At 41.1% G+C, this 26,802-nt stretch overlaps 1 protein-coding gene across 14 annotated transcripts in view; it reads right to left on the bottom strand.

Moving 5' to 3' along the window:
* Nucleotides 1–13,983: 13,983 nt before the first annotated feature.
* LOC138755231 (lysine-specific demethylase 4C-like) overlaps nucleotides 13,984–26,802 on the bottom strand; it is a 417,729-nt gene continuing 404,910 nt past the window's right edge. For all 14 annotated transcript variants that reach the window (XM_069920849.1, XM_069920842.1, XM_069920853.1 and 11 more), the window contains one exon: nucleotides 13,984–14,603. In XM_069920849.1, coding sequence (XP_069776950.1) covers nucleotides 14,433–14,603 — 171 coding nt within the window. In that variant the 3' untranslated portion in view covers nucleotides 13,984–14,432. The remainder of the gene's footprint in view (nucleotides 14,604–26,802) is intronic.

Genomic DNA, 26,802 nt, shown 5'->3' with positions numbered 1-26,802 from the left:
AATCCTATCCATGTATCTGTCAAATTCTTCTTTAACTTTACAGTAGTCGCTGCCTCAACCACCTCTTCTGGCAGCCCATCCTATGCACTCACCACCCTCTGTGTAAAGAGGAAAAAAGAAGTTGCCCACATGTTCCTGTCAAATCTCTCTCCCCTCTCCTTAAAGCTATATCTTCTGGTTACTGATTCCCCTACTTCTAGGCAAAATACTCTTAGTATTTCCTCAATCTACTCCCTTGATGGTCTAAGGAGCACCCCTCATTTTCCTGTTGTCCAAGAAATAAAGTTCCAGTATTATCTACTGATTTTGCATTTACAGTCAGACAAAACAGCATTGGGATCATAGAAAATGACAGCACAGTACAGATACTTTGGCCTATAGTGTTGTACCATCTGCCTAGAATTTTCCTACTGCATAATCCTCCATTTTTCTCACTTCCTTGTACCTGCCTAATAATCCCTTAAAAAAAAATCCTTTTGTCCCTACCTCCACCTCCATTGTCGGCAGTGCATTCCTTGCGCCCTCCACTCTCTGCGTGAAGAACTTGCCTCTTTTTTTGAATATTATTTATAGATTTTCAAACTCAAACCATTTCCAGTAATCAATCATAAATCTCAGTTATCCATTATATACAAAATTCATCGTTGAGTCCGAGCCACCACCCCACCCCACCCCCTCCCCACTCTCAACAGACCACAAGTACATACAACATTCAAGACACCCACAAAGGTTCGGAACAAATCAGAAGTTTGTCTGGTACCTAGGATGGTGCATTTTTCTTGACTTTACTTGATTGAGCTGGAAAGCCCCCCCCCCCCCCCCTCATCACCACCGTCCCTCCCTCAGCAGAAGGAACATAGGAAGTAGGAACAGGAGTAGGCCAAAAATGGCCCATCGAGCCTGCTCCGCCATTCAATAAGATCATGGATGATCTAATTTATGACCTAACTCCACCTACCTGCCTTCTCCCCATATCCCCTAATGCCACTATCATGTAAAAATTTATCTAACCAAGTTTTAAATATGTTTAATGAAGCAGCCTCAACCACTTCCCTGGTTAGAGAATTCCAAACATTCACTACTCTCTGGGAAAAACTATTTTTCCTCATCTCTGTCCTAAATCTACTCCCCTGAATCTTGAGACTGTGTCCTTTTGTTTGAGTTTCCCCGGCCAGCTCAAAAAACCTTCCTACATCTATCCTATCCATACCCTTCATAATCCTATATGTTTCTATAAGATCTCCTCTTATTCTTCTGAACTCGAGCGAATACAATCCTAGATGATTTAATCTTTCATCATAAGTCAACCCCTTCAATCCAGGGATCTACCTAGTATACCTCCTCTGGACCGCCTCCAAAGCCAGTATATCCTTCCTCAAATATGGAGACCAGAACTGGACACAGTACTCCAGGTGCAGTCTCACCAGTACCTTATACAGTTGCAACATTACCTCCCTACTCCTGAATTCAATTCCTCTAGCGATGAAGGCCAACATTCCATTTGCCTTCTTAATCACCTGCTGCACCTGCAACCTAACTTTTTGCGATTCATGCACAAGCACTCCCAAGTCCCTCTGCACAACAGCATGCTGTAGTTTTTCACCCTTTAAATAATATTCAGCTCTTTTATTTTTCTTGCCAAAGTGGATAACCTCACACTTACTAACATTGTACTCCATCTGCCAGACCTTTGCCCACTTCATCCAGCTTAACTATATCCCTCTGCAGACTCTCCACATCCTCATTACAATTTGCTCTTCCACTCAATTTGGTGTCATCCACAAACTTGGCTACACCACATTTTGTCCCCTCCTCCAAGACATCAATGTAAATGATGAACAGTTGTGGGCCTAACACCGACCCCTGCGACACCCCACTTACCACTCTCTGCCAACCTGAAAAACTCCCACTTATCCCGACTCTCTGCCTCCTGTCAGACAACCAATTTTCAATCCAGGCCAATATACTTCCCCGGACACCACCTTCCTGTAACTTACTGATAAGTCCATACACCTTCCTGTAACTTACTGATAAGTCTCTTTTGCGGCACCTTATCAAACACTTTCTGGAAATCCAAATATGTTCCCCTCTATCCACCGCACCCATTATATCCTCAAAGAATCCTAACAAGTTTGTCAAACAAGATTTTTCCTTTCTAACACCATGCTGCGTCTGCCTGATTGAACCCTTACGTTCCAAAAGTTTCACTATTTCATCTTTAATGACGGCTTCAAGCATTTTTCCAACTACAGACGTCAAGCTAATTGGCTGATAATTTCCAGTCTTCTGCCTATATCCCTTCTTAAAAAGTAGCGTTATATTTGATGTCTTCCAGTTTGCCGGGACCTGCCCAGAATCCAAGGAATGTTGGTATATGACCACCAATGCATCAACTATAACTTCTGCCATTTCCTTCAGAACCCTTGGATGCATATCATCAGGACCAGGTGATTTGTTTGGCTTTAGTCCCATTAGTTTCTCCATCACTACTTCCTTTGTAACAACTATTTTATCAAGGCCCTCCCCAACGTTCGCATCCTTAACTCCACACTTGGGCATGCTGGACATGTCTTCAATAGGATAGGCAGGGTAGTGAGATATGCAGTTCCACATTATAACTGTACTCCTATAAACTTTAAAAATGGTTGCCAAATTTTTAGGAAAATGTTATATTTTTTCCTTAAGTTGTAGGTAATTTTTTTTGAAGGGGAACAGCTTTGCATTTCCACGTTCCAGCATGCAATGCCCAAATGAGAGTCAGATTTCCAGGTAACTTCTATGCACCTGCTGATCACTTCCAATGCGATCATTACGATTTGGATTTGGAATTTGGACAGCTTCATCTTAAGCCTTATGTCCATCATATTTCCCAGCAAGAACTTTGGGTCCTGTGGAAATTTATACCTATGATTTTTTTTCTAGGACTTGGCCTAGTTCTACCCAGAAGGGTCTCACCTTGGTACATGTCCAGGTTGCGTACACAAAGGTTCCTGTTGCAATGCCACATCTGAAGCTTTAGCCAGAAATTTCTGGTTTAGCCTTGTTAATTTTTGCAGTGTCAAGTATAACTAGTGGAGAAAATTATATGGCACCAGCCTATACTGCGCATTAATAATCGTGGCTATGCTGTTCCAACATTGGTCTGACCAGCACCGCTCATCAATTGTTGTTCCCAAGTCTGACTCCCACCTTTGATTTGTGAAGGCCCAGTTTAGGGCTTTCTGCTTGGAGTAAGAAATACATTGCCGAGATTAACTTCCCTGCATTCCCCTTTCAAATCAGGGTATCTATTGTCACTGCACATCAATAAGGTCATGGATGGGCCTAACTTGTCTCTCAAGAAAGATCTTTTCTGAAGGTAGCAGAGGTATTTCTTATTTGACAAGTCATAATTATTCTGAGTTGCTAAATGACATTAGTCGCCCCTGCTCATAATAGCCGTCAATACACCTGACCCCCTTTCAGAACCAGGTGTCCAGGATCTTGTTGTCCACCATTAATGTGATTAATCTATTCAGAGTCAGGGGTGTTTTTGGGGACAGCTCTACTTTAGACCCTACAAATTGATTAATTTTGTTCCATACAGAAATTGTGTTTTAATAAGGGACTTTTTTTAACCAAATAATAATTTAGTTTCCCATTTGTAAATAAAGTCTCCTGCTACTTTTCAACCCATCATGTGCAGACCATTTTGTGCCTAGGATGTACACCTCCCTCCTCAAATAGTGAGGCAATCTACCTCAACTGGCTGCCTAATAATTTATTAAAGTCTGGTAACTTAAGTCACCCAGACTAAAGTCCCAGTTTAGTTTTTCCATAGAGACCCTGGCTACTATGCCATTCCACAGAAATCTTCTAACGTGTGAATTAAAGTTCTGAAAGAATTCCTGGGGCAGTGCCACACATTCATTTGAACACAGTTGACTCTGCCCACCAACTTGATAGGCAGGGCCATCCACCTATTTAAATTTTCCTCAGTTCGCCTGAGCAAGGGGGTATTGTTTAGCCTATACAAGTTATTTAGGTTATTGTCCACCCCAACTCCTAAGTATTTGATCCTGTTTTGCAGCTACTTCAAATGACTATTCTCTTGATATTGACTATAATCCTCCTTAGTAAGTGGCATGATTTTGCTCTTATCCCAATTGATCTTCTACCCAGAGACCTCTCCATCGTCTTCAAAAGTTGAGTTCAACCTGGCCTGCAAGTTTACTTGGTCTGTCAGATATATCAACATATCATCAGCAAATAGATTGATTTTGTATTTCTTCTGGACTACCCTAAATCCCTTGATTATGGATTCTGGCGAATAGCCTCAGCTCCATAGCTAGTACAAATAGAGCTGAAGATAATGGACATGCTTGTCTACTGGCTCTTGACAGTGGGGAAAGCTGAAGAAATTTGCCTATTGGTCACAACTTTAGCCATGGATGCATGGTACAATGCCCTTATCCAATTTATAAAAGTTGGCCCTTGTCCCAATTTTTCCAATACCTTGAATAAGAAGTCCCACTCCATTCTACCAAATGTCTTCTCTGCAACCAGGGCTACAGCCATACTTCTTTCATCCCTTGACTGTTCCAAATACATTATATTCAGCAACTTGCTTATGTTATCCACCACCTGGCATTTTTGCACAAAGCCTGCTTGATCCTTATTTATTATTTTGGTAAATGTTCTGCCAATCTATTCACCAGGGCTTTGGCAAGTATCTTATAATCCATATTTAATAATGTGGTTGGTCTGTAAGAGTACGGCTTTAAAGGATCCCTATCTTTTTTGAGAATTACTGTAATAATTGCTGTTGAAAAGGATTCTGGGAGGGTATGGGTCTTAACCTTCTGGTCTACTACCTCCATAAAAAGAGATAATCAATAAATCTTTAAATTTGGAGAACTCGATGCCTTTCCTATTTCTTACTCTGTGAAGGGCATATCTCACCCTTCCTGTTCTTCTAGGTTTAAATTTGATAGTTCCAATTTTGACAGGAACTTGTTGATTTTATCTGACCCCCCCCCCCAACCAATTCTGTCTTGTATAAGATTTCGTAAAATTTCATAAAAGTCTCATTTATTTCTCTTGACTTGTACGAGATCCTGTCTTTCCCAGTTTGTATCACATTGATTGTCCTTGTTCTGCCCTCAACTGCCAAGAGAGGACTTTATTGGCCCACTCCCCCAATTCATAATATTTTTGTTTAGACCTCATCATGGCCTTTTCTATACTATACGTTTGAAGCATATTGTATTTCAATTTGTTATAGCCCTATGTTGTTCTTATGAGCTGGATTTTTGAAAGTCCTTCTCTAAACAGGTGATTTCCTTTTCCAAATTTTCCTCCTCCCTCATGTATTCCTTTTTGACTGCTTCAGTGTATTCCATTATTTGACCTCTCAAATATGCCTTGAGGGTGTCGTAGAGGAGAAATTTATCTGGTGTAGAGGTGCAATTGGTCTCACAGAATGTGCCTATCTATGTTCTAACAAAGCTACAAAATTCCAGCTTCTTGAACAGCAACATATTAAGGCGCCATCTATATACCATCTGTTGCTTATCTGGATTTCTATAGTTAATGTCAAAGGTGAATGGCCTGACAGAAGCCCTGCTGTGTACTCAGTCTCCATGATCCTACTCTCTATATGGGCTGAAGCCACCATCTTGGGTTCCATGAGGCAGGCTGTTTCTCCTACCTTACAAGTTGCCTTTATTTGACTGGCTTTTTCCTTCCCATTTTTATCAGGTAGGAATCTTTATCTGTTCTTGCTATTTTTAGTACGTACTTTCTTTTTTAACTGTTTTTGGTTTTCCTGGTCTGGGAGCTCTAAGGGTCAACGTTCTGCTACTCTCACTTCATCATATGGCCTCCTGAAGATCTTGCCTCTTCTATTTCCCCATATTTGCTTCCAAGCACCTTAGTCATTTCTCCAGACCACAGTTCAGACAGAATGCACAGATCATAATATCACTGTATACCTGCCAATATAATCTAAAATAAATATGTATATAAATTTGGGGATGATTAATGACCTAATTCATCAATCATACAGCCTGCAGGAAGAAGCCATTTCTCAGCCTGGCAGTCTTGATTTTGATGTTCCTGTACCACCTCCTTGATGGTAGAAGGTCAAATATATTGTGTGCTGGATAGAAAAGGTCCTAAATCATTCCATGAGCACTATTTGAACAATGCTCCAGTAAATGCTGTAAATAGAGGAAAGGAAAGCACTCATCTGCTCAACCTCTTCCTCTAGCTCAGGTCCTGACCATATCCTCATATATCTTCTCTGAACCCTCTCCAGCTTGACATCTTTTCTGTAGCGCAATGACCAAAACTGAACACAGTACTCCAAAGGGAGCCTCACCAATTTCTTATACAACTGCAATATGACCTCCCAACTTCTATACTCAAAACAATGGCTGCTGAAGGCCTCTTCGACCACCCTGTCTACCTGTGATGCCACTTTCAAGGTACACTATACTTGCACTCCTCATCCCCTCTACTCTATAACATTCCCCTGATCCTGACTGTTCACTGTGTAGGTCCTACCCATGTTAGACCTCCCACCTACGTCATGATCTCATTGAGTGGCAGAGTGGACATGGGGCCCAGTAACTTTCTGTGTCTTAAGTTGTATGTTCTGACGAAATGAGTGTGGGTCTGGGATCTGTAGGTCACTGGGTGGATTCAAATTTATTTGAACAAATAAATTAATGTGAAGTATATAATGTAATGCATTCCACCAGCATTTCTCAAACTGAGGTCCAAAATGTGCCATGATCATATGTGAAAGACAAACAATACTGATGTATTAAACAAGTACCTGTAATCAAAAACAAGGTTGTAAATTTGTCAACAGAAAAGGTTTCCTCCAAAATGCAAGGTGATCAGCTGAGGAGAGGCTCACTGGTGGAGCATGTGGTAAGTAAAGGGATAATAAAGGTGTTCCCTGGGTGAAAAAGGTTAGCCACCCACTGTAAGAGAGTACCTGTGTCTTGATGCCCCTTGGAGGAGGAATCTGGTGCAGAACAGAAACTGGTGACCATCACTATGGAGCTGCAGCACCAACTAATGGCCATAGCCTGCAACTACAGCTTCAAGCTTGGTTGACTTGATATTTCATCATAACTTTTGTATAGAATATTTTATTTGCAGTGTTATAAGAGGTTGGTGGATAAGAATTGTGCACATGCAAGTTTTCACATTTTATGATACTTGAAATTGGAGGGAAATTAATTAAGCATTTTAAGCAGTTTACCTATCTCGGCTGCACCATTTCATCAGATGCAAGGATCGACAATGAGATAGACAACAGACTCGCCAAGGCAAATAGCGCCTTTGGAAGACTACACAAAAGAGTCTGGAAAAACAACCAACTGAAAAACCTCACAAAGATAAGCGTATACAGAGCTGTTGTCATACCCACACTCCTGTTCGGCTCCGAATCATGGGTCCTCTACCGGCATCACCTACGGCTCCTAGAACGCTTCCACCAGCGTTGTCTCCGCTCCATCCTCAACATCCATTGGAGCGCTTACACCCCTAACGTCGAAGTACTCGAGATGGCAGAGGTCGACAGCATCGAGTCCACGCTGCTGAAGATCCAGCTGCGCTGGATGGGTCACGTCTCCAGAATGGAGGACCATCGCCTTCCCAAGATCGTGTTATATGGCGAGCTCTCCACTGGCCACCGTGACAGAGGTGCACCAAAGAAAAGGTATAAGGACTGCCTAAAGAAATCTCTTGGTGCCTGCCACATTGACCACCGCCAGTGGGCTGATAACGCCTCAAACCGTGCATCTTGGCGCCTCACAGTTTGGCGGGCAGCAACCTCCTTTGAAGAAGACCGCAGAGCCCACCTCACTGACAAAAGGCAAAGGAGGAAAAACCCAACACCCAACCCCAACCAACCAATTTTCCCTTGCAACCGCTGCAATCGTGTCTGCCTGTCCCGCATCGGACTTGTCAGCCACAAACGAGCCTGCAGCTGACGTGGATTTTTTACCCCCTCCATAAATCTTCGTCCGCGAAGCCAAGCCAAAGAAGTAGAAGATGTGTGGAGGAAGAAGCAGAGTCCGTATTTCACTTTGTATATGCTTCAACAATTGATCAGTTCTGGTCAAGAGGAGCAGTTGTGAAGGGTGTATTTTGATCTGGAATATAAACTTTTTTTTTCTCTCCACAGATGCTGCCTGACCCGCTGAGTATTTCCAGCATTTGTTTTTATTTCAGAGTTCCAGCATCTGCATTTTTTCAATTTCTATTTCAAACTTTTTGTTCTTTTAACAATTATCTTTAATCTGAATTTCAAGCAATCAATGTTTTATTCTTGATGCTTGAATCTAGAATTAAAATGATTGCTAATATTAGCAAAGATACATTTTGTTTGCTCTCCGTGGATCTGAAAGGGCTACATTTAATGCCAATGTCTTGTTATCCATCACCCTGCTCCCTTTCTGGCTTGGCAGAGCAATGAGGTCCTTGCTAATGAGTTATACTTGAATTGATAGCAATAAAAAGACTTGAAGACATTGAAGAATCTCCCATTTGATGTTAGACAAGATCATTGTTTTTACAGTACAAGACCATTCCAGCCCATGAAACCCTTGCAGCCCAATTACACCCAATTAACCTACCAATCCTGAAGGTTTTGGAGGGTAGGAGGAAACCAGAGCACCAGGATGAAACCCAATGCAGTTCACAGGCAGAATGTAGACAGTGCTGGATTTGAACCCAGGTTGCTGGCACTGAAATAGTGTTGGACTAACCTCTGCCACTCAATGAAATCATGACTTGGGTAGGAAATCTAACAAGGGTAGGACCTACATAGTGAATGGTTTTGGGATCTGGAGTGTTGTTCAGCGGGGGCAGCTAAGGGTACAGCTACAGAGGCCCTAGAAAGTAGTGTCATAGGTAGACTTGTGTGGTCAAAAAGTCTCTCAGCATTAGCCAGTGTATTGATCATAGAAGTTAGGAGGTCGTATTGCAGTAGTACAAGGTGATGGTGAGGCATCCTTTGGAGTATTGTGCTTAGTTTTGGTCACCATGCTGCTGGAAAGATGTCGTTAAACTGGAGATGGTGTAGAGAAGATTTACAAGGATGTTGTCAGGACTTGAGGAAGAGATTGAAGAGTGTTCAACATGAAACACAGATATCATAGCATTAGGTAAAGAACACTAGGACAATTCCCTAATTTTTTATCCCTCAACTTTCATATAAACACATTTTTTAAGAAAAGTTATTGAAGGTACTTGTTCAACACATTTTAAACAAAGAATTTAATCATGGTGGTCAACAAAACATTCCCACATCAGGATGTGCAAGGGAACTATTTTTCCCATCTTCATCACAAAACTTAAAATGCAGTCTTGATCACCTGAAGAAATTTCATGGGAATGAGTGGAAGTGCCCTGAATTAGTCTTTTTACAGCTGCCATTGTATATGGTGTTGCTTTCTGTGCAAACATTTTCCACTAGATTTCTGCTTATTGCTCTGTCGTTGCCAATGGGAGGAGCCTTGGTTACATAGTGTTCGAGGGAACGGTCAAGTTCAGGTGTTGCTCAAAGGTGGAAACCACAGTCAAAATTTTGAAATTACTCACGAGTGCACTTCAGGCTAAGATTGTACTGATGGATGAAGCAAGTTGGTTTCAGTGGTTAACTGAGCAACAGTGATGTGTCAATGGCAAGTAGTACTTAGTAGCATGGCTAATTATTTCTAACAGAAACAATTGCAGTATAGAGCTGGGCTAAGTAAAAATTGTCCTTTGTCTGGATGGGACAAGACTAATTTCCATGGACAATTGTGGCTTTCAGTGTTGGAGCTACATTGAAATGTCAATGGTGGTATGATTGAGTCTTCGGTATTTCTTGCAAATGATCACCATTCAGCTGTAAGAAGGCGAGAAAGTATCTAGTGATATCAATATTTGTGGCCATTCTTAAGATCACCGAAGCCCAAAGACTTGTCCTTGCCTTGAACTCCTCAGCAGAAACTGAAGTCTATCCATTCATTCAGATAATGGTTCATATTGAGAATATTCCTAATAATGGTGCTGAAGGAGTTTGGGATATTGCTACATTCATGACTCTTGAAGTCTAATCCTCAAATATATACCATGACTAGTCTGGCAATATTGATGAGGTGGACTTTGCAGTGTTGACTGAGCTGGGTGTGGTTTTCACTCAGTATTATAGTCAAAATGTATTTCACTTTGCTGTGGCCAGTTTACTCTTATGTCTTCAAACCTTGGTGCTCTGCTTTCCTCTAACTCGGGTCTCTTGTCCAATCTCCTCTAAGTTAAAATTGACCTTTGAACTAATCTTTTGGTTTCCTCTCTCCTTTTGCTGAATGTCAATTTCAACGTGGTTATGCCAAGAGAAACACCTTGAGACATATCACACCAGGGCTTTCATCAACAAGCTATTTTGGTTTTTAATGAGTGAATTATCCAGTTATTTCCGAGATTGCTGAGAAAGCACAAGGTTAGCTTGTAACTGCAATGGTGTTGTGGTCAGATCCTGAAAAGATAGGGTACTAGGATAACCAGTTAAAGGATCAGAGTTGGAGAGGAGTACTGGTAGTAGATAGATGAGAATGTGCTAATCTAATTCTGGTCTTCAAGTCAGAACTTTTGTTTTGCAGTTCAGTAAAATCTGGCACATTAGGGACTTTGGTGCCAGACATGCAGATTTTCCAGACTATTGGATGATATTCCTGGAAATACTCCAATCTTCTTCCAAATCTTTAGATATTACTCAATCATTAAACAAGTTTTCCAATGAAGCCAATAGGTTTCAAGGGAATGCAAGAATGAGGGCTTTGTATATTGAAGGGAATGCAGGAAGAAGAGCCTGTGTGTCTCGGGCAGTCATTCTTAATGGGGGCCACCAACCTCCTCCCCCAAACAAGAGGCACAGACTGAAATCATAAAAATTTTTTTAACGTCTTTCATGCATTTAGTAGGAGAGAAATATGGAAGAAACCAATTAAACTTGGCTGTTTCACTTGGGGCCCATAAATTTTGATCAGAGTCCTAAGGGAGGGCCATAGCCAAAAAAAGTTGTGAATGGTCAAAGGCTGTAATCCCTATGCCATAGGTGCTCTGTGATTAGTAAGAGATTGCTTAAGGTGGTATGTGAGTGGAAAGAAAAAGTTTGAAAACCACTGTTTTAATCGTACCTAATTGACTTGTTATGTGCATGGTTTCAAACTCCAAAGGAAATGGGCCAATGACCATTTTTCTCAAGAAAAATATTTCAGTTACAATTGGGTCCAGAGCAGTGGTTGTCAACCTTTTTTCCCCACTCATATACCACTTTATGTAATTCCTTACAGAGCACCTATGGCATTGGGATTACTTAAGGTGGTATGTGAGTGGAAAGAAAAAGTTTGAAAACCACTGGTAAAGGGAACACAGAGCAGGGTTCTGTTGCGTTAAATGGTGTGCAGAAATCAACATCTGGTGATCAAGACGCTAAACCACTGGAAATTCAGAACAAGCAGGTTGTCAGGGCTGTGGTGTACTTTAATTTTCTGCATGATCTACAACTAAGCAGCAAAACTTACTGCAGTTGGGAAATAAGTGAAAGTAGTCAAGAATTTATCATGTATGGAGTGACAAGCTTGGAAGATGAAAAGTTGTATTGTGATGATCTGGGGAAAATTTAATTACATAAGCTGGCTATATTATAAATCTGGACAAAATAGTTTCAATGGAAAGCAGCATAAAAGAAATTTTAAAGAAACAAATCTTTATCTCAGTTGTATGTACAGAAATTCTTATTTAATTTGTATTTACAGAAGTAAGTATCCCTCATGCTCAACTAATAATTAAAACTAAGTAGCTTATTCTGACATAATGGTATTTCAAAATAGTCTATTTTGGAGATAGTGTGGGTGGCTTGACTTGAATTTTAACTGAAAGTCATTTGTAAACATACTTCTCAGCACGATTTTAGGATGAGCGTGAATACTGAACATTGCTATTCCTGTTGAAATTGCTGCAATTTCCAAATTCAGTCTGTTGGGTTTGAACAACAAACTGACCTGCTTGCAACTCAACCTTGTACTCGAGGTGGTAGAACATGGAGACCACATTTCTCAGATAATAATACCACTGGAGTGGAAGAATAGAGTGATAGTGAGATTAAAAACTGCAGGTGAGTTTGTTTAAACAGTCCACGTTTTAGTTTCAGGAAAGTTGGAGTTTTTTTAAAAGCTACAATCAACTTGAATACAACATATTTTCCCTTTATTCAAAATACTGCATATGATGGTTATGTGGAACGATAGGTCAGGAACAAACATTTTCACGTGGGCAGAGGGGGCAGAAATATAAATGAATTCAGAACAACTTGAATAAAGAACTCAGGCCAAAATTATTTGCTGATGAACTTTCATGGACCATAAGCTTCAGCATGGGTTCATATTCCAAATAATTTAATGAGCACTTGTTTTTGGAAGCAGCCATTTTCATGGAGATGACTCTGTGCTCCTTTGCAGAAATGTTTTGCTGCAAATCAATGGAGGCATTACCACAGATTTCTAAACATCAAGCTTCTTTCCCCTTCTTCCCACCACCACCCAACTCCTTTCTCCTAGGGATATAGAAGCAGGTTCTGACCAATGAAATCTGTTCTGCCCAATTAACCTACTAACCCCATCCATTTTTGGAGGGTGGGAGGAAAACCCACAAACTGCCTACAGATAATTCCAGATTTGAACCCAGGTGGCCGGTGCTGTAAAAGTGTTGCAGTAAATATTTTCAGAGTATGGCATAGGCAATGAAGAATGTCAGCATTTAAAGCTGGGTAGAGCATTTCAACTTGATGATATCTCAGCTCAGCATAGAGCAAGTTCATTGGACTGCAAGTTTCCTGAACTCTTGCAAGATCTCCATCCCTGTTTCTTTTGAATGATTTGAGATGTTCAAGAAACTTTTGATAGATTTCTCAAGTCAACTAAATGCTTAAAATCTGCAACATCCTTTCTAATGCCATTTATTATATACTCCTAATGTTCACATTTGGACTCTCCACAATGCACTTTAAACTGGAGAGGGGATTGTTCCATTCATTGTTCTTGATTATTGCTAGGGTTTTGCCCTGTGAGATTGACATTTTGTGCAGCAGGCTTTTTAATCGACTTAACTACTGTAATAATTTACAGGTTACCATGTAAGATGTTAAGATTTTAATTTTCCACCAATGATCCTCCATTTCCAACAAGTACCTTTAGTAAAAAGATAAGAGGAAATTTTGTTACAATCTATAAAGAGACAAATGTTTGTTTTGTGATGCAATTGGTGAGGACTTAAATGCAGTTGAAAATACAGACTTCATTTTGGGAGATGTTCTGTGGAAATAGCATTGATCCTCGAAGGGTTGATGCGGGTTTTGAGAAGGATCAATGTAGCATGCTATAGGATGAGAAAAGCAGCAAAGATTCTGCTGGCAAAAACTTTAAATATAGTCATGAATGAACGGTGTTTTATACATAACTAGCACAGGATAAAATATTCACCCAACATGACAAAATTTAAAAAAAACAGATGATCGGTGCTGGTGGTTTTATTCAATTCTGCCTTTTTAAATTTTAGGTTCTTGAAAGAGGGAAATAACATTAAATAACCATAAAATGACAATAACACCAAACAGCTATGATACAAGAGCAATGAGTTCCCGTTTAAGAGAGCACTTAAAATTATTTAAACCTCACAAAATGCTTGTTGCAATTAAGCCCCTCAAGTTTAAACCTTTTCCCTGTGGTGGAATCACCTTCATTCCCCATTAGGTGCTCAAGGGTAAAAAAAAACAAAGAATTAAATAAGGCAAGGCTTCTTGCTAAAATACCTTAATAGGTCATTAAAAAATGCTAAAAGAAACCCTTATTTTACTGAATAGAAAAGTGTCGTTGACAATTTAGAAAAGCTCTTTTTTTGTAACTGACAAAGTACCAAAAAGAATAAAAAGTCCGCAATCTGTCACGTATCTAATTTTTATTAAATATACAAAAATCTATTATCAGGTAGCAATGGATTGTTTCTTTCTCTTTTGCACAGACTGGTGAATAAGTCCATTAGAGCCAAGTATAAGTCTCAGATTACAAGGCAAAAAATAAGCCAAACACATTACCAAAAACTGTAGCAATCATATAAAAATATTTTAGTACACATAAGCATGTTATTTTTTTTGTAAAGGCTCCAAATTGGAGCCTGTTTCTGAGATACTTGAGGGAGAGTCTTTATTCCAAGAAGTAACATCCAGAATCTTCTTTATCCCTTTATTCTTCAGAGAAGGTGGTGGGAAGGACTTTTAGTATTCCCTCTTTTATAAAACAGAGTATTACACAATTGTAAACCAAGCAGTTTGGAGATTCATTGTGTCTGATTGCACTGATCAAAGTTTTCTTTTTTGGCCTGTCAGCGTGACCTTATTGTCCTTGGCGGCAATGGGTTTGGAAAAAGTTTCCCAAGAAAGTGCGATAACCAGGGTCATCGACATACTCGTTCAGGAATTTGTAGTTCAGAACACGTGGTCGCTTCTTTGCCTGGACGTTCTCAGTGGAAAATGTTGCTTCATACCGCATGTCTGAAGCTGTAGACTAACAAAACACAGGTACAGTTTAAGTCTTTCACATATCAAGAGTATTGCATAGCTTAGAACAATGAATCAAGAGGGCAAAATAGAGAGCAGTTTTTGGTGTAATTTCTAGTGTTGCATAGTTCTAGGAGTGAGCACTGACCACAAATTGTTCCCAGCAGGAATTTTTTTTATAATTAAAAAATCTGAAGATACAGTATGGTTACAGGCCCTTTGGGCCCATGAGCCTGTACTGCCCAAATAGACCCATGTGATCAACTAACCTACTTATCCTGTACATCTTAGGAATGTGTGTGGAAACCATGAGACACAGGGAGAACGTAGAAACTCCTTACAGACAGCACCAGATTTGAACCCAAGATGCTGGCATAATAGTGTCATGCTTAGCCACGACACAAACTGAGTGTGTACTGAGGGAAATTATTGAAGCACGATAATCACATAGATGATATAGAGCTGAAGTAAGTGGTTGAATTTTTGACTCAGATTTAAAAGAAATACAGCTGCGTTTTTTGTCACTCTGTATGATTTTGAATAGACATAGAAGATATATTTTAATATCTGGATTGAAGGAATATTGAGTGAAGTAAATTGCTGCTCACTTAATCATTACTGACCTGTGCTTCACTCTGGAATTACTTGAAACCTAAGCTAAACAAAGCCCATAGGTATAGCAATAAATTAAACAGGACATTAGTGTATCTGAACAAACTTTACATTATTCAGTCAGCTCCCTTTGTCTCAACTGTTCCTTAGTTTGGTTTGCTAAACAATTAATGAGAATTTTACCCCAGGCAAAACATTTTTTCCCTTCAATTTCTGTTAAAACTTTGTGTAAAGGTTACATTAAAATAGAGTGAAACAAGAGAGTCTGCAGATGCTATAATTGGGGTAAAGACTCAAAAGTGCTGGTGGAGCTTAGCGGGCAAAGATATATCACCAACTTTTGGGGCCTGAGCCCTTTGTCCAGGTATATTAAAATGCTCTTTTAAAGTGAGCGCACTTGTCCCTTAAACCAGATGGTAAACAAAATTTCTCCCATCTTCTTTCACTTTGTGGACCTTTTATCCCCCAAAGAGGAGCTGCTACAAAGTTTTCTTGTAAAAGTTACGAGTAAATACTGAAAGAACTAGCAGGTCAGATATGGGTGGAAATAGGTAGATTGGGTGAATGCAAAAGATCTTTTTTCTTTTCCTTTTTTTCCTTCTTAAAATATTTTTATTGAGTTTAATAATTAAAAACTATACACATCTAGTAAATGACATCATGTACATAAATTGTCAATCAAAAACATAACCATAATTCTTAACTTAATCTTAATGTTTATTATTATAAGTTGACCTTTTTTTTAGAGGGAGGGGTTTGATTACAAAGGGTTTTTTTAAGCGGTAAATTGGATAAATGCGTGTTTAATTGAGAATTGTAAACATTGATCATATTATAGATGATATCTAATAAGCATAAATTCCCTTTTTTTAAAAGGGAATTATAACTTACCTTAAAAGAAAGTACATCTTTGTCTCAGATTTTTGTTTTTTTTTTTAAACTGTCCCCCCTCTTTCTCTGTTAGTTCAATCCAATTCTAGATTTAATGTTTTGGAAAAGCTTTTTGCCCAGAGCAGGGGAATTGGTAACCAGAGGACAGAGGTTTAAGGTGTGGGCAGACAGATTTAACAGGAACACGAGGGATTACGGAGGGTGGTGGGTGAATGGAACAGGCTGCTGGAGAAGGTGGTTGAGGCATGGATAGATATCTATATAGATATAGGATGGGTTTAGAGGGATATGGAGTAAAAACAGGCAAGTGGAACTAGCGTGGGTGGAACATTTGAGCAAGATGGCCGAAAAGCCTGCTTCCATGCTGTGTGACTATATGAAATGGAGTGTTCACACTTTGGGCTTTGAATCATTCCCCAAGATAAAGTCAGAATAGAAGAATTTGTTCACATAAAGGGGTAAAGAAGTTGGGGGAAGGGTCCAAGGGTGATAAGTTATAAGTCAGAAGGTGTGGGAGGTGGAGAGCAGAACATAAAGATGCTGGAGAAACTGAGCAGGTCACATAGTATCAATAGGAAGTAAAAGACAGTTGATGTTTTGGGTTTGAGCACTTCATGAGGAGCATTGACAATGAAGGAAATACTTGAATGGGGAGGGGGGGTTTGGAAACTGCTGAGACAAAATTTTAAATGCTGTTCATCCAATTTGTGGGTGGTCTCAACTTGGCAGTATGAAGCAATATTCAAACATGGCAATGGTGTGTGGAACTGAAGTGGTTTGCCAATGGGAGATCCTTATGTTGTAGTGGACAGATTAAAGGTGTTTAATGAAGTGATCTCCCAGTCTGCATCTCACTAATGTAGAGGAGGCCACATCAGGAGTACCAGATGCAGTAAATGACCCCCACAGACTCGCCCTCACTCTTTAGGTGAAGTGTTGCTTCACTTGGAAGGACTGTTTTGGGCCCCGAATAATGGTGAGGGAGGAACTGTAGATGTAAGTGTAGCATTTCCTGCGGTCACAGAGACAAGTACCAAGGGAGCGATTAGTGGGGAGGGAAAGATGTGCTTGGTGGTGGGGTCACATTGTAATGGCAGAAATTGCTGAGGATAATATGTTGGATTCAGATGGTGGTTTGGTTGGTAAAGGAAGTTGATGAGAACAGTGTCCATTTTGTGTCAGGGAGTGGGTGGGGTGGGGGCCAGGGCAGATGCATGTTAAGTAGAGAAGATGAGGGTGAGGGCTGAGTTAATAGCAGAAGAGGGAAAGCTCACATATCTTGGAATGGAAAGTCTCATCCTGAGAGCAGAATATAGTGGAGATGAAGAATCTGAGAGAAAGGAACTGAACCCTTAAAGAAGATGGGGTGGGAAGTGGAGTAGTCAAGGTAACTATGGGATTTAGTGGGTTTATAAAAGATATCTGCATATACTTTGTCTCTTAAAATGGAGAGACTGTGGACCAATTGAATTTGAGGTCAAAGTGGAAGCTGCCAGCATCATTGTGATCGTCCATATAGCAAAGAAAGAGTTAAAGGAGCCTTGCCTGTGTAGGCTTGCAGCACAGATTGCTCCACATATTCAACAAAAAAGACTGTCCCATGTGGGTGCACATGGCTACACCTTTGACTTTGAGTAGGATTAGCCAGGCAGAGGAAGTTGGTGGTGGAGGAGCACTGGTTAGGTCTGTTGTCCAGGAAAATAGCAGAGAGTCTTGAGACCTTCTTTATGGAAGATGGAGGTTTAAAGGGACTGAACATCCATGTTGAAAGTACAGCAGTTCAGCACAAGAAGCTGTTGAAGTTATGGAGATCCCAGATGTTGACAGGAAGTGTCTCATCCAAGAGGGACAAAATTAAGTTGAGGTATGATGATACTAATTCAGGGGGCAAGATTAGCTGATGAATGTTCTGGGGTTTAGATGTTTCAGATGGGAGGGGGTGGGGTTTGCTAATCAGGGATAGCAGAAAGGGAGGACATTGTGGAGGGATTCTCCACTGAATCAGTGTGAGTGGAAGTCAGAAACAGGAAGGGAGCAATCACTCCATTGGGAGTATTCTAACTGCCTCCGAAAAGCACTCGAGATATCAAAGAGCAGATAGGTAAGCAGATTTTGGTGCAAAAATAACAGGGTTGTTGTCACAGGAGACTTCCAACTTCCCTAGTATTGAATGGCAGTTCTTTAGTGCAAAAGGTTCAGATGGAACAGAATGTGTCAGGTATTTTCAAGGATTCCTGACATAGAATGTGGACAAGCCAACTTGAGGAGAGGCCATACTAAATATAGTACTGGGTAATCAACCTCGTCAAGTGACTGATATCTCGGTGAGTGAACATTTTGGAAACAGTGACCAAAACCCTTTGACCTTTAGCATAGCTATGGACAAGAATAGGAGTAGAATACATGGGAGACCATTTAAATGGGGAAGAGCTAATTAAGTTAAGTTTGGGCAGGAACTCAGAAGGAACAGATGTTGTCAGGGAAATTCACAACCGATACGTGGAGGATGGTTAGGGACCACTGGGTTCTAAATAGAGAGAGGAAAAAGATGTAAGAGTAAAGGAACCATGGTTGACGAGAGAGGGATAGCTTGTCAAGGAGGAGAAACCATTTGCAAGGCTCAGGAAATAAAAGTTACGAAGAGCTCATGAGAAATATGTGGTAACCAGGAAGGAACTTAGGACAGCAAGAAAGAGGTATGGAAAGGCCTTGCCAAGTATGATTATTGAAAAGCCTAATGCATTCTACACATACATGAAGAACAGAAGGATGTCTTGAGTGAGGGTGGGATAAAGGGGAGATCCTAAGTGATTATTTTGTTTCAGTGTTCACTACAGAGAGGGATCTTGATGAATGTGAAGTCAGTGTAGTACAAGCTAATGTGCTGGTGCATGTCAAGGTTGAGAAAGAGTTAGTGGTAGATCTTTTTAAAAATATTCAGATAGATATATCCCAGATTACTACAAGAAGTGAGGGAAGAGATTGCTGGTGTGTTAGCAATGATCTTTGAGTCCTCCCTGGCCATAGAAGAGGTACCAGAGGATTGGAAAACAGCAAATGCAGTCCCCTGCTTTAAGAAAGGTAGGAGGGAGAATCCTGGGAATTTTAGACCACTAAGTCTTGCGTCAGTGGTGGGCAAACTATTGGAGAGGATTCTTTGGGACAGGATTCACTAGGATTTAGAAAAACAGTCTTCTCTGGAATAGTTAGCATGACTTTAAGAGGAGCAGATTGTGCCTCACAAGCTTAATCAAATTTTTTGAGGATCTGACAAAATAAATTAATGAAGGTGGTAGATATGGAGTCCATGGATTTTAGTAAGGCATTTCACAGGGTTCCGCATGGTCGGCTTATTCAGAATGCTGTGATGCATGGCGTCCAAGTAGCCATGAGTTGCCTGCAGAACACAAAGGGAAGTAGTAGATGGAACGTATTCTGCTTGGATGTCGATGAATAGTGGCATTCTGCAGGGATCTGTTGTATGACGCTTGCTCTTTGTGATTTTTATAAGTGACAAATGAAGAAGTGGAAGGGAAGGTCAGTAAGTTTACAGATGATACAAAGGTTGGAGGTACGGACTAGTAGGGCCAAACTGGCCCGTTTATGTGCTGTGAATGGTTATATGGTAATGTTCCAGCTCAATAAAACTCTGGTTAGACCACATGTTCATATCTGGTTGCCTTATTACAGAAAGGGTGCAGAAGCTTTGGAGAGGGTGCAGAGATTATCAGCATGTTGGCTGGATGGAGAATGTTTTATGGAGCAAGATTTTCTCTTTGGAGTGGCTTAATAAAGGTTTATAACAGTGGTTCTCAAACTTTTTCTTTCCACTCACATACCACTTTAAGTAATCCCTATGCCATCGGTGCTCTGTGATTAGTAAGGGATTGCTCAAGGTGATATCTGAGTGGGAAGGGAAGGTTATGAATCACTGATTTAGACCCAATTATTACTGAAATGTTTTGCTTGAGAAAAATTGTCATTGGCCCATTTCCTTTGGAGTTATGAAACTATGCACATAAAGAGTCAATTAGATACAATTAAAACAGTGGTTTTCAAACTTTTTCATTCCATTCACAGACCACCTTAAGCAATCCCTTACTAATCACAGGGAATACTTAAAGTGGTCTGTGAGTGGAAAGAAAAAGGTTGAGAACCACAGGTTGTGAAGAGCATAGATAGGGTAGAAACCCTTTCACCAGCGAAAATAGCAAATACCAGAGGACTTCTGTTTTGTGCAAATGGAGGTAAGTTTAAGGAAGATGTTAGTGGTAGGCTTTTTTACATAGAGAGTGGAGTGTTATAGTGTGGATCGTCACATGACCTCCATCTGGTATTTGATCGGAAGTTGCATCACCTGCTAATCAAGTTGGGACTCTGCCCACCCATTAATGCACACCTGACCACTGGACCCTTTAAATTACTTACTGATTATACTTTTAGCAGGACCGTAGTATGGTTTGGCAGTACTTAGCATTGAGTCATGCCTATCCCCTCTGTTCCTCCCCCATCAGAGGTGGTTGCTATCTTGTGAGTTCTCTCAAATTACAACCCCCCCAACAGGATAAGACTACCCTTCAATCTGCTCGTCTTCTCACCTATATTGATCGGCACCTGCTTCACTGCTCTGGTACACAGAGCAGAGGGTCTTCCACCTACGCCAACCCCGCTTGAAGATAGTTACTGGAGCTGCTTGCAAAGTCTCTTTGATCAAAATGTTTTGGCTTGATGACCATTACAGGAGCTATTTGTACCCTTGTATAAGGTAACCTTTTGGCAATGACAGCATTCCTCCACTTCCCCCACCCCCTCCATAACACAACTCCTAATAATTCCCCATGGGGTGGGATTGGCACTTCATGAATTAAAAAAAAATACTGTTAATTTGGACATTACACAGTCGTGACTCTCCCTATGAATCCAAAAAGAGAGCCAAAGCAGGTAATATGTTGCACCTATTTTGGTAGACACTGGTTCACGCACAGTGAGAAAGCGAGCAGGAATGGCATCCTGGTGCTAGATGGTAGCCCTGAAAATCCAGACACGACTGCTGGAACAACCCCTGCTTACCCATGGGATTGCACAGTAGCGGACCTCTGGATTGTGTACCCCACAATGATGGTGGAGCACCTGGATGGATGGCCAATGTGTGGGAGGTGCTGGTCAAGGAAGGGCTGTGGCACTGGAAGGATGGTCTTGTGCTGCCTGCTTGCATGCAGAGGTGGCACTACTGCACATGTATGCCAAACAAGTCCAAGAGACCACCAGTTTCTTTTCCTCCTGTACTGTGAAGGGTTATGGCTTTCATGTGACAGCATTGCCCACTACCTGGTCGGAAGGCACACCATCAAGGTTTGGCTTTGCCCAACCCATTTGCCTTTGGCTAATTTAAACTCCTTTGTTCTTGGCTTAAGCTTGCTGGCATCACGCCATTGTCTCCCTGTAAATTATCTGGGCTGGAACCCTCCCAGGGGTCCACATATGTTTGGTTCTTTCTCTTTGCCATCTTTTGAGGGACCACCCTGCTTCACTCCAAGCCAAGAACCATAGAACACTGCTGGAGAAATTGTTAGTGAGGTGTGCACTGTTATAGGATTGGAAGCATCTTTGTTACTGTCCCAAGTTGCATAGCCTACATTGAGTCAAGGGGTGGCAGGTATTGTATTAGTTTTTTTCTTGATTGTTGTATGTACCTAGTTCATGGTGTATGTGTGTATTTTATCCCCGTTACGATTTTCCCACATCACTATAAATTGTGTGCGTATGCGTTTTATTCCTGCAATCACTTTCCCATACTTATCGTAGAGTTGGAAGAGTGTTGTCATTTCCAGAAGCATCGCCTTCCCCTGCTGATGTGCCTCTCCCCTCATTTTAAAGAAATTTGCCTAGCCTCTGTATATTTCCATTTGCACAGTTTATGTGCACATTATTTAGTATAAGTATTGTAACTATCAGTTGAAAGATTTAGTTTCTGTTAAGCATTGTATATAATGTTGTTGATCATGTTTATTGATAATTGGTGAGGGGTGGATTGTGGAGGGTTATGCAGACTCTGTCTGGAATTGCATCATCTGCCAATCAAGATTGGCTTCTGTCCACCCATTAGTGCACACCTGACCATTGGCTCCCTTAAATCACATTGATTACCTGGGCCAGACTGCCCACCTTGCTGCACTTTAAAAGCTTAACATGTCACAGCACAGTCTCTTTGCTCCTTGGTCCTGATTACGAATGCTGCTCTACACCAGGTTGCTTAACTGTGGACATTGCTGGAGGAGATGTTGGTAAGTGTTCACTAGACTTAGAGTGGGACCGTAGTATTGTTTGGCAGTACTCTCCTCCCCATCCCGTTAGTAACTGGGAGTATGTGCTTAAGTCCCTGTCTTGTGTGTCTGGTGAAGCTCCTGTCCTTTAAAAGTGTATTAGTAAATCACATTGTTTTGTGTCTTCTTTGTTTGTCAGCTTGTGCCTGGATTCATTCTCTTACACAAGGGTGTATGGAATGCATTACCAGGGGAGGAAAAGTTGGAGTGAAAAAGTCCAGGAATAAAGAAGTGATGGTTACTGTGGTACCAAATGGGGGAGATGCTTACTTAATATTAGAAAACTCAATATTTATGCCATTACCTTTAAGGCTGTCCAGGAGTATATTGTTTCTCAAGTTTATGTTGGATTGAGTCAAGGTCAAGCCTTTTAGCTGTGGTTAAGTCCTTCTAGCAGGCCTGCCTGCCACACCTCCTCTTTCCTGCATTTCTCTCCCTGCTTAAACAAGATTACAGTTTTCCATGTCCTTATCAGCCTCCATAATTTCCACCACTAGACACATCTCCCTTTCATCTCGGGAGGGCCGTTCTCACCACATGTTGGTCCACTCATCCATCCCTGACAATCACTGCCCTTTCCATATTAGGAATCTAACCATCCTTCCAATGCACCAAACAACCTGCTGAAGGAACTCGGCAGGGAAAGCAGCAACAGCAGGAGACAAATAATTATTTGGACTATACATATAAAGGGGAGAAATCAAAAGCAAATGGGGTGACCACTTTGCAAAACATTTCCATTTTGTCTGCAAGAGCGACACTGAACTTTCTGAGACGTTGATGCAACGACCACTTCTATTGTGTTTCTAGCTTCCTACACCCCTCCAATAATGCACAACATTGTCAGAACAACAAAGGAAGGGGTGAATCAAATATGATTTGTGTAAACAAGTGGTTGATGGTCAGCATGGATCATGGGCCAAAGGACCTGTTTCTGTGTTCTTTGACTCTATCTCACTTTCTTGTCCAGGTACATTGGATTTAATACCAGAAAAATTTAAGGTAACCACGACTGCTCTTCTCCCTTTTCCACCACAATCCGCTTGCATCTTTTGATTTTTGTCATTGGTCTAACAACATTATTAGTACATTATCACTAACATTCCTTCTCTTCACACTTTCCCAGTTCTGATGACAGTTTTTGTTCCCTACTGCTAGACTTGAGAGCTTTTGTTCATGCAACATTTGTAGTTTTCTGCTCTAATCTGTAACACTGTTTATAATTTCCAAATGAGGTTTTATATGCAAGATTACTCATTAAGCTCAAAGCTGTGTAGCTTCAATGATGATTGAAGATCAGGACTTGTGCAGTCCTGGAAAGAGAAACATTAACTGTTTCTCATTCCACAAGTGCTGAATGCTTTGGATTAGGATGTTCAAGATTCTTTCATTGTCATGTAATAAAACAGAAAATGTTATAACCATATAACAATTTACAGTACAGAAACAGGCCACACCGATTTACATGAAACTCCACTAGTTCCACCTACCCACTCCCATGCCCATAACCCTCCAACCCCCTATCAACCATGTACTCATCTAGCTTCCTCTTAAATGACAGAACTGACCCCGCTGCAACTACTTCTTCGGGTAGGTCATTCCACTCAGCCACCACTCTGAGTGAAGAAGCATTCTCTTATGACCCCTTGTACCAATCTCCCCTACCCTCAGGGGAAGAGCCTATTCACATCTACTCTTATCTATTCCCTTCATAATTTTAAATACCTCAATCAAATCCCCTCTCAACCTTCTACGCTCCAACGAATAAAGTCCAAGTCTACTCAATTTTTCTCCGTATTCAAGATACTGCAATCCAGGCAACATTTTTGTAAACCTTCTTTGAACCCTCTCCACCTTATTTATATCCTTCCTATAATTTGGAGACCAGAGCTGCACACATACTCCAAACTTGGCCTCGCCAAAGCCTTGAATAGTCTCAACATCACCTCCCAGCTCTATATTCTATGCTATGATTTATAAAGGCCAACATACCAAAAGCCTTCTACATGGGAATCTACCTTCAAGGAACACTGAACTGTTATTCCAAGATCCCCCTGTTCTTCAGCATTCCTCAATGCCCTCCCCTTCATTGCATATGTCCTATTTTGGTTATTTTTCCCAAAATAAAGCACCTCACCCTTATCTACATTAAACGCCATCTGCCACCTTTCAACCCACTTTTCCAAACAGTCCAAATCCTATAGTCCATGAAAACCCTCTTCACTATCCACAACTCCCCCTAATTTTGTATCATCCACATATTTACTCACCCAATATACCACCCTGTCATCCAAATCATTAATTATAAATGACAAACAACAAAGGACCCAACACCAATCCCTGTGGCACACCACTCGTCACTGGCCCCCATCCTGACAGACAGTTGTCCACCATGACGCTCTGATGCCTAGCTTCGAGCCACCACTGAACTCATCTGACCATCTCTATATTAATCCTTAGAGATTGAACCTTCTTTACTAACCTTCCATGCGGAACCTTATCAAAACCCTTACTAAAATCAAATAGACCACATCAACTGCTCTACCTTCATCAACCTTTCTGGTCACCTCTTTAAAAAAAAAACTCAACAAAATTCATCAAGCACAACTTTCCCCTCACAAACCCATGTTGGGTGTCCCTGATCAATCCCTGCCTATCCAGATATTTATACATATTATCTCTAAGAATTCCTTCCATTAGTTTCCCCACCACCAATGTCACACTTACTGGCATATCGTTGCTTGCCCTAGACCTTGCACCCTTTTTAAACAGCGGGACCACACCCTCCTCCAATGACTGTTGAAAAATCATTGACAGAACCTCCGCTATTTGCTCCCTGAACTCCCTTAAGGTCCAGGGAAAAATCCCATCAGGACCAAGAGACTTATCTACCTTTATCTACCCAAGAAATTCTAAAATCCCCTCTTTACTAATCCCTATTTTTACCATAACTAACTCTTTTGCCTCCCTTATCTTGTACAATTCAATATCTCTTTCCTTCATGAATACCGAGAAGAATGTATTCAATATCTCCCCATCTCATATAGCTCCTCACACATGCGTCTGCACTGATTTTTCCAGTGGACTACTACTCACGTATTTGTAAAAACCCTCATCAATCCTTTGCTTCTTGTATTTAACGGAGGCCTCCCTCTTATTCCGAACCATCTTCCTAATCTCTCGAGAAAACCAAGGCTCCCTTGAATATTTGGCCTTGCCTTTTTGTCCTGACAGGACCTATCCCTTTCCATAATTAAGCTGAAACTAATGGTGCTATGATCACTGGATCCGAAGTGCTCCCCAATGCACGCCTCTGTCACTTGCCCTATTTCATTCCCCACAGTAGATCTAATACTGCTCCCTCTCTAGTAGGTACCTCAACATATGGATGCAAAAAGCAATCCTGCACACATTATACAAAGCTCTAAGCCATCCAGCCCACTCATTGACTGCGTCTCCCAATCTATGTTAGGAAAATTTAAATCCCCAACTAATACCACCCTGAGCTTACTGCACATCTCAGCTATTTCCCTACACATTTTCTCTTCTAGTTCCCTTTCCCCATTTGGTGGTCTATGATACACCCCTATAATTGTATTCTCACCTTTTTGTTTTTTAATTCCACCCACACCGTATCCCTTGACAAGTAATGCCACACCCCCTCCCCTTACCCCTCCAATTCTATCACACTGAAAGCAGTTTAATCCCAGAATATCCAATTGCCAGTCACAACCATCCTTCAACCACATCTCACTAATTGCTACCACATCATACTGCCAAGTGTCTATCCACACCTTTAGCTCACCTCATCTTCCTTACAACACTCCTTGCATTGAAGTAAATGCATCGCAGAGACTTCCCACATCCTTCTGCCTAACCTTCTCTCTGCCATCCACACAATCATTTGTTACCATCCTCCCTTCCCCATCACAGCATCTATACCTTTCCTCCCCAATCAACTGCTGTTCCACCCCCAAATTTTGTGAATAAGCCTTTTCGCTTTGCCTATAATAGCACTCTCTGCTGTCCTTCCTTACATAGAGCCCTTCCCCCAACCATACTAGTTTAAACACACCCCCCCCCCCCCCCCTCCGGTAGCCTGAGCAAATGCCCCCACCAGGAAACTGGTCCCTCTGGGATTCAGATGTAACCTGTCCTTATGGTGTAGGTCCCACCTCCCGCAAAAAAGGTCCCAGTTATCCAAGAACTTGAATCCCTGACTTCTACTCCACCCCTTTAGCCATGCATTCAGTCTCCACCTGATTCTATTTCTGCCCACACAATCACGTCGCACAGTAAGTAATCCCTTTAGGTCTTTCTTCTAAACTCCCTACCTAACTCCCAATATTCATCCTTTAGGACCACTTTCTCCTTCCTCCC

This window comes from Narcine bancroftii, chromosome 1 (genome assembly GCF_036971445.1).
Source record: "Narcine bancroftii isolate sNarBan1 chromosome 1, sNarBan1.hap1, whole genome shotgun sequence".
In the NCBI taxonomy this organism is placed as follows: Eukaryota; Metazoa; Chordata; class Chondrichthyes; order Torpediniformes; family Narcinidae; genus Narcine; species Narcine bancroftii.
The sequence above is the reverse complement of the archived record's forward strand: the minus strand, read 5'-3'. Positions and strand labels throughout refer to the sequence as shown.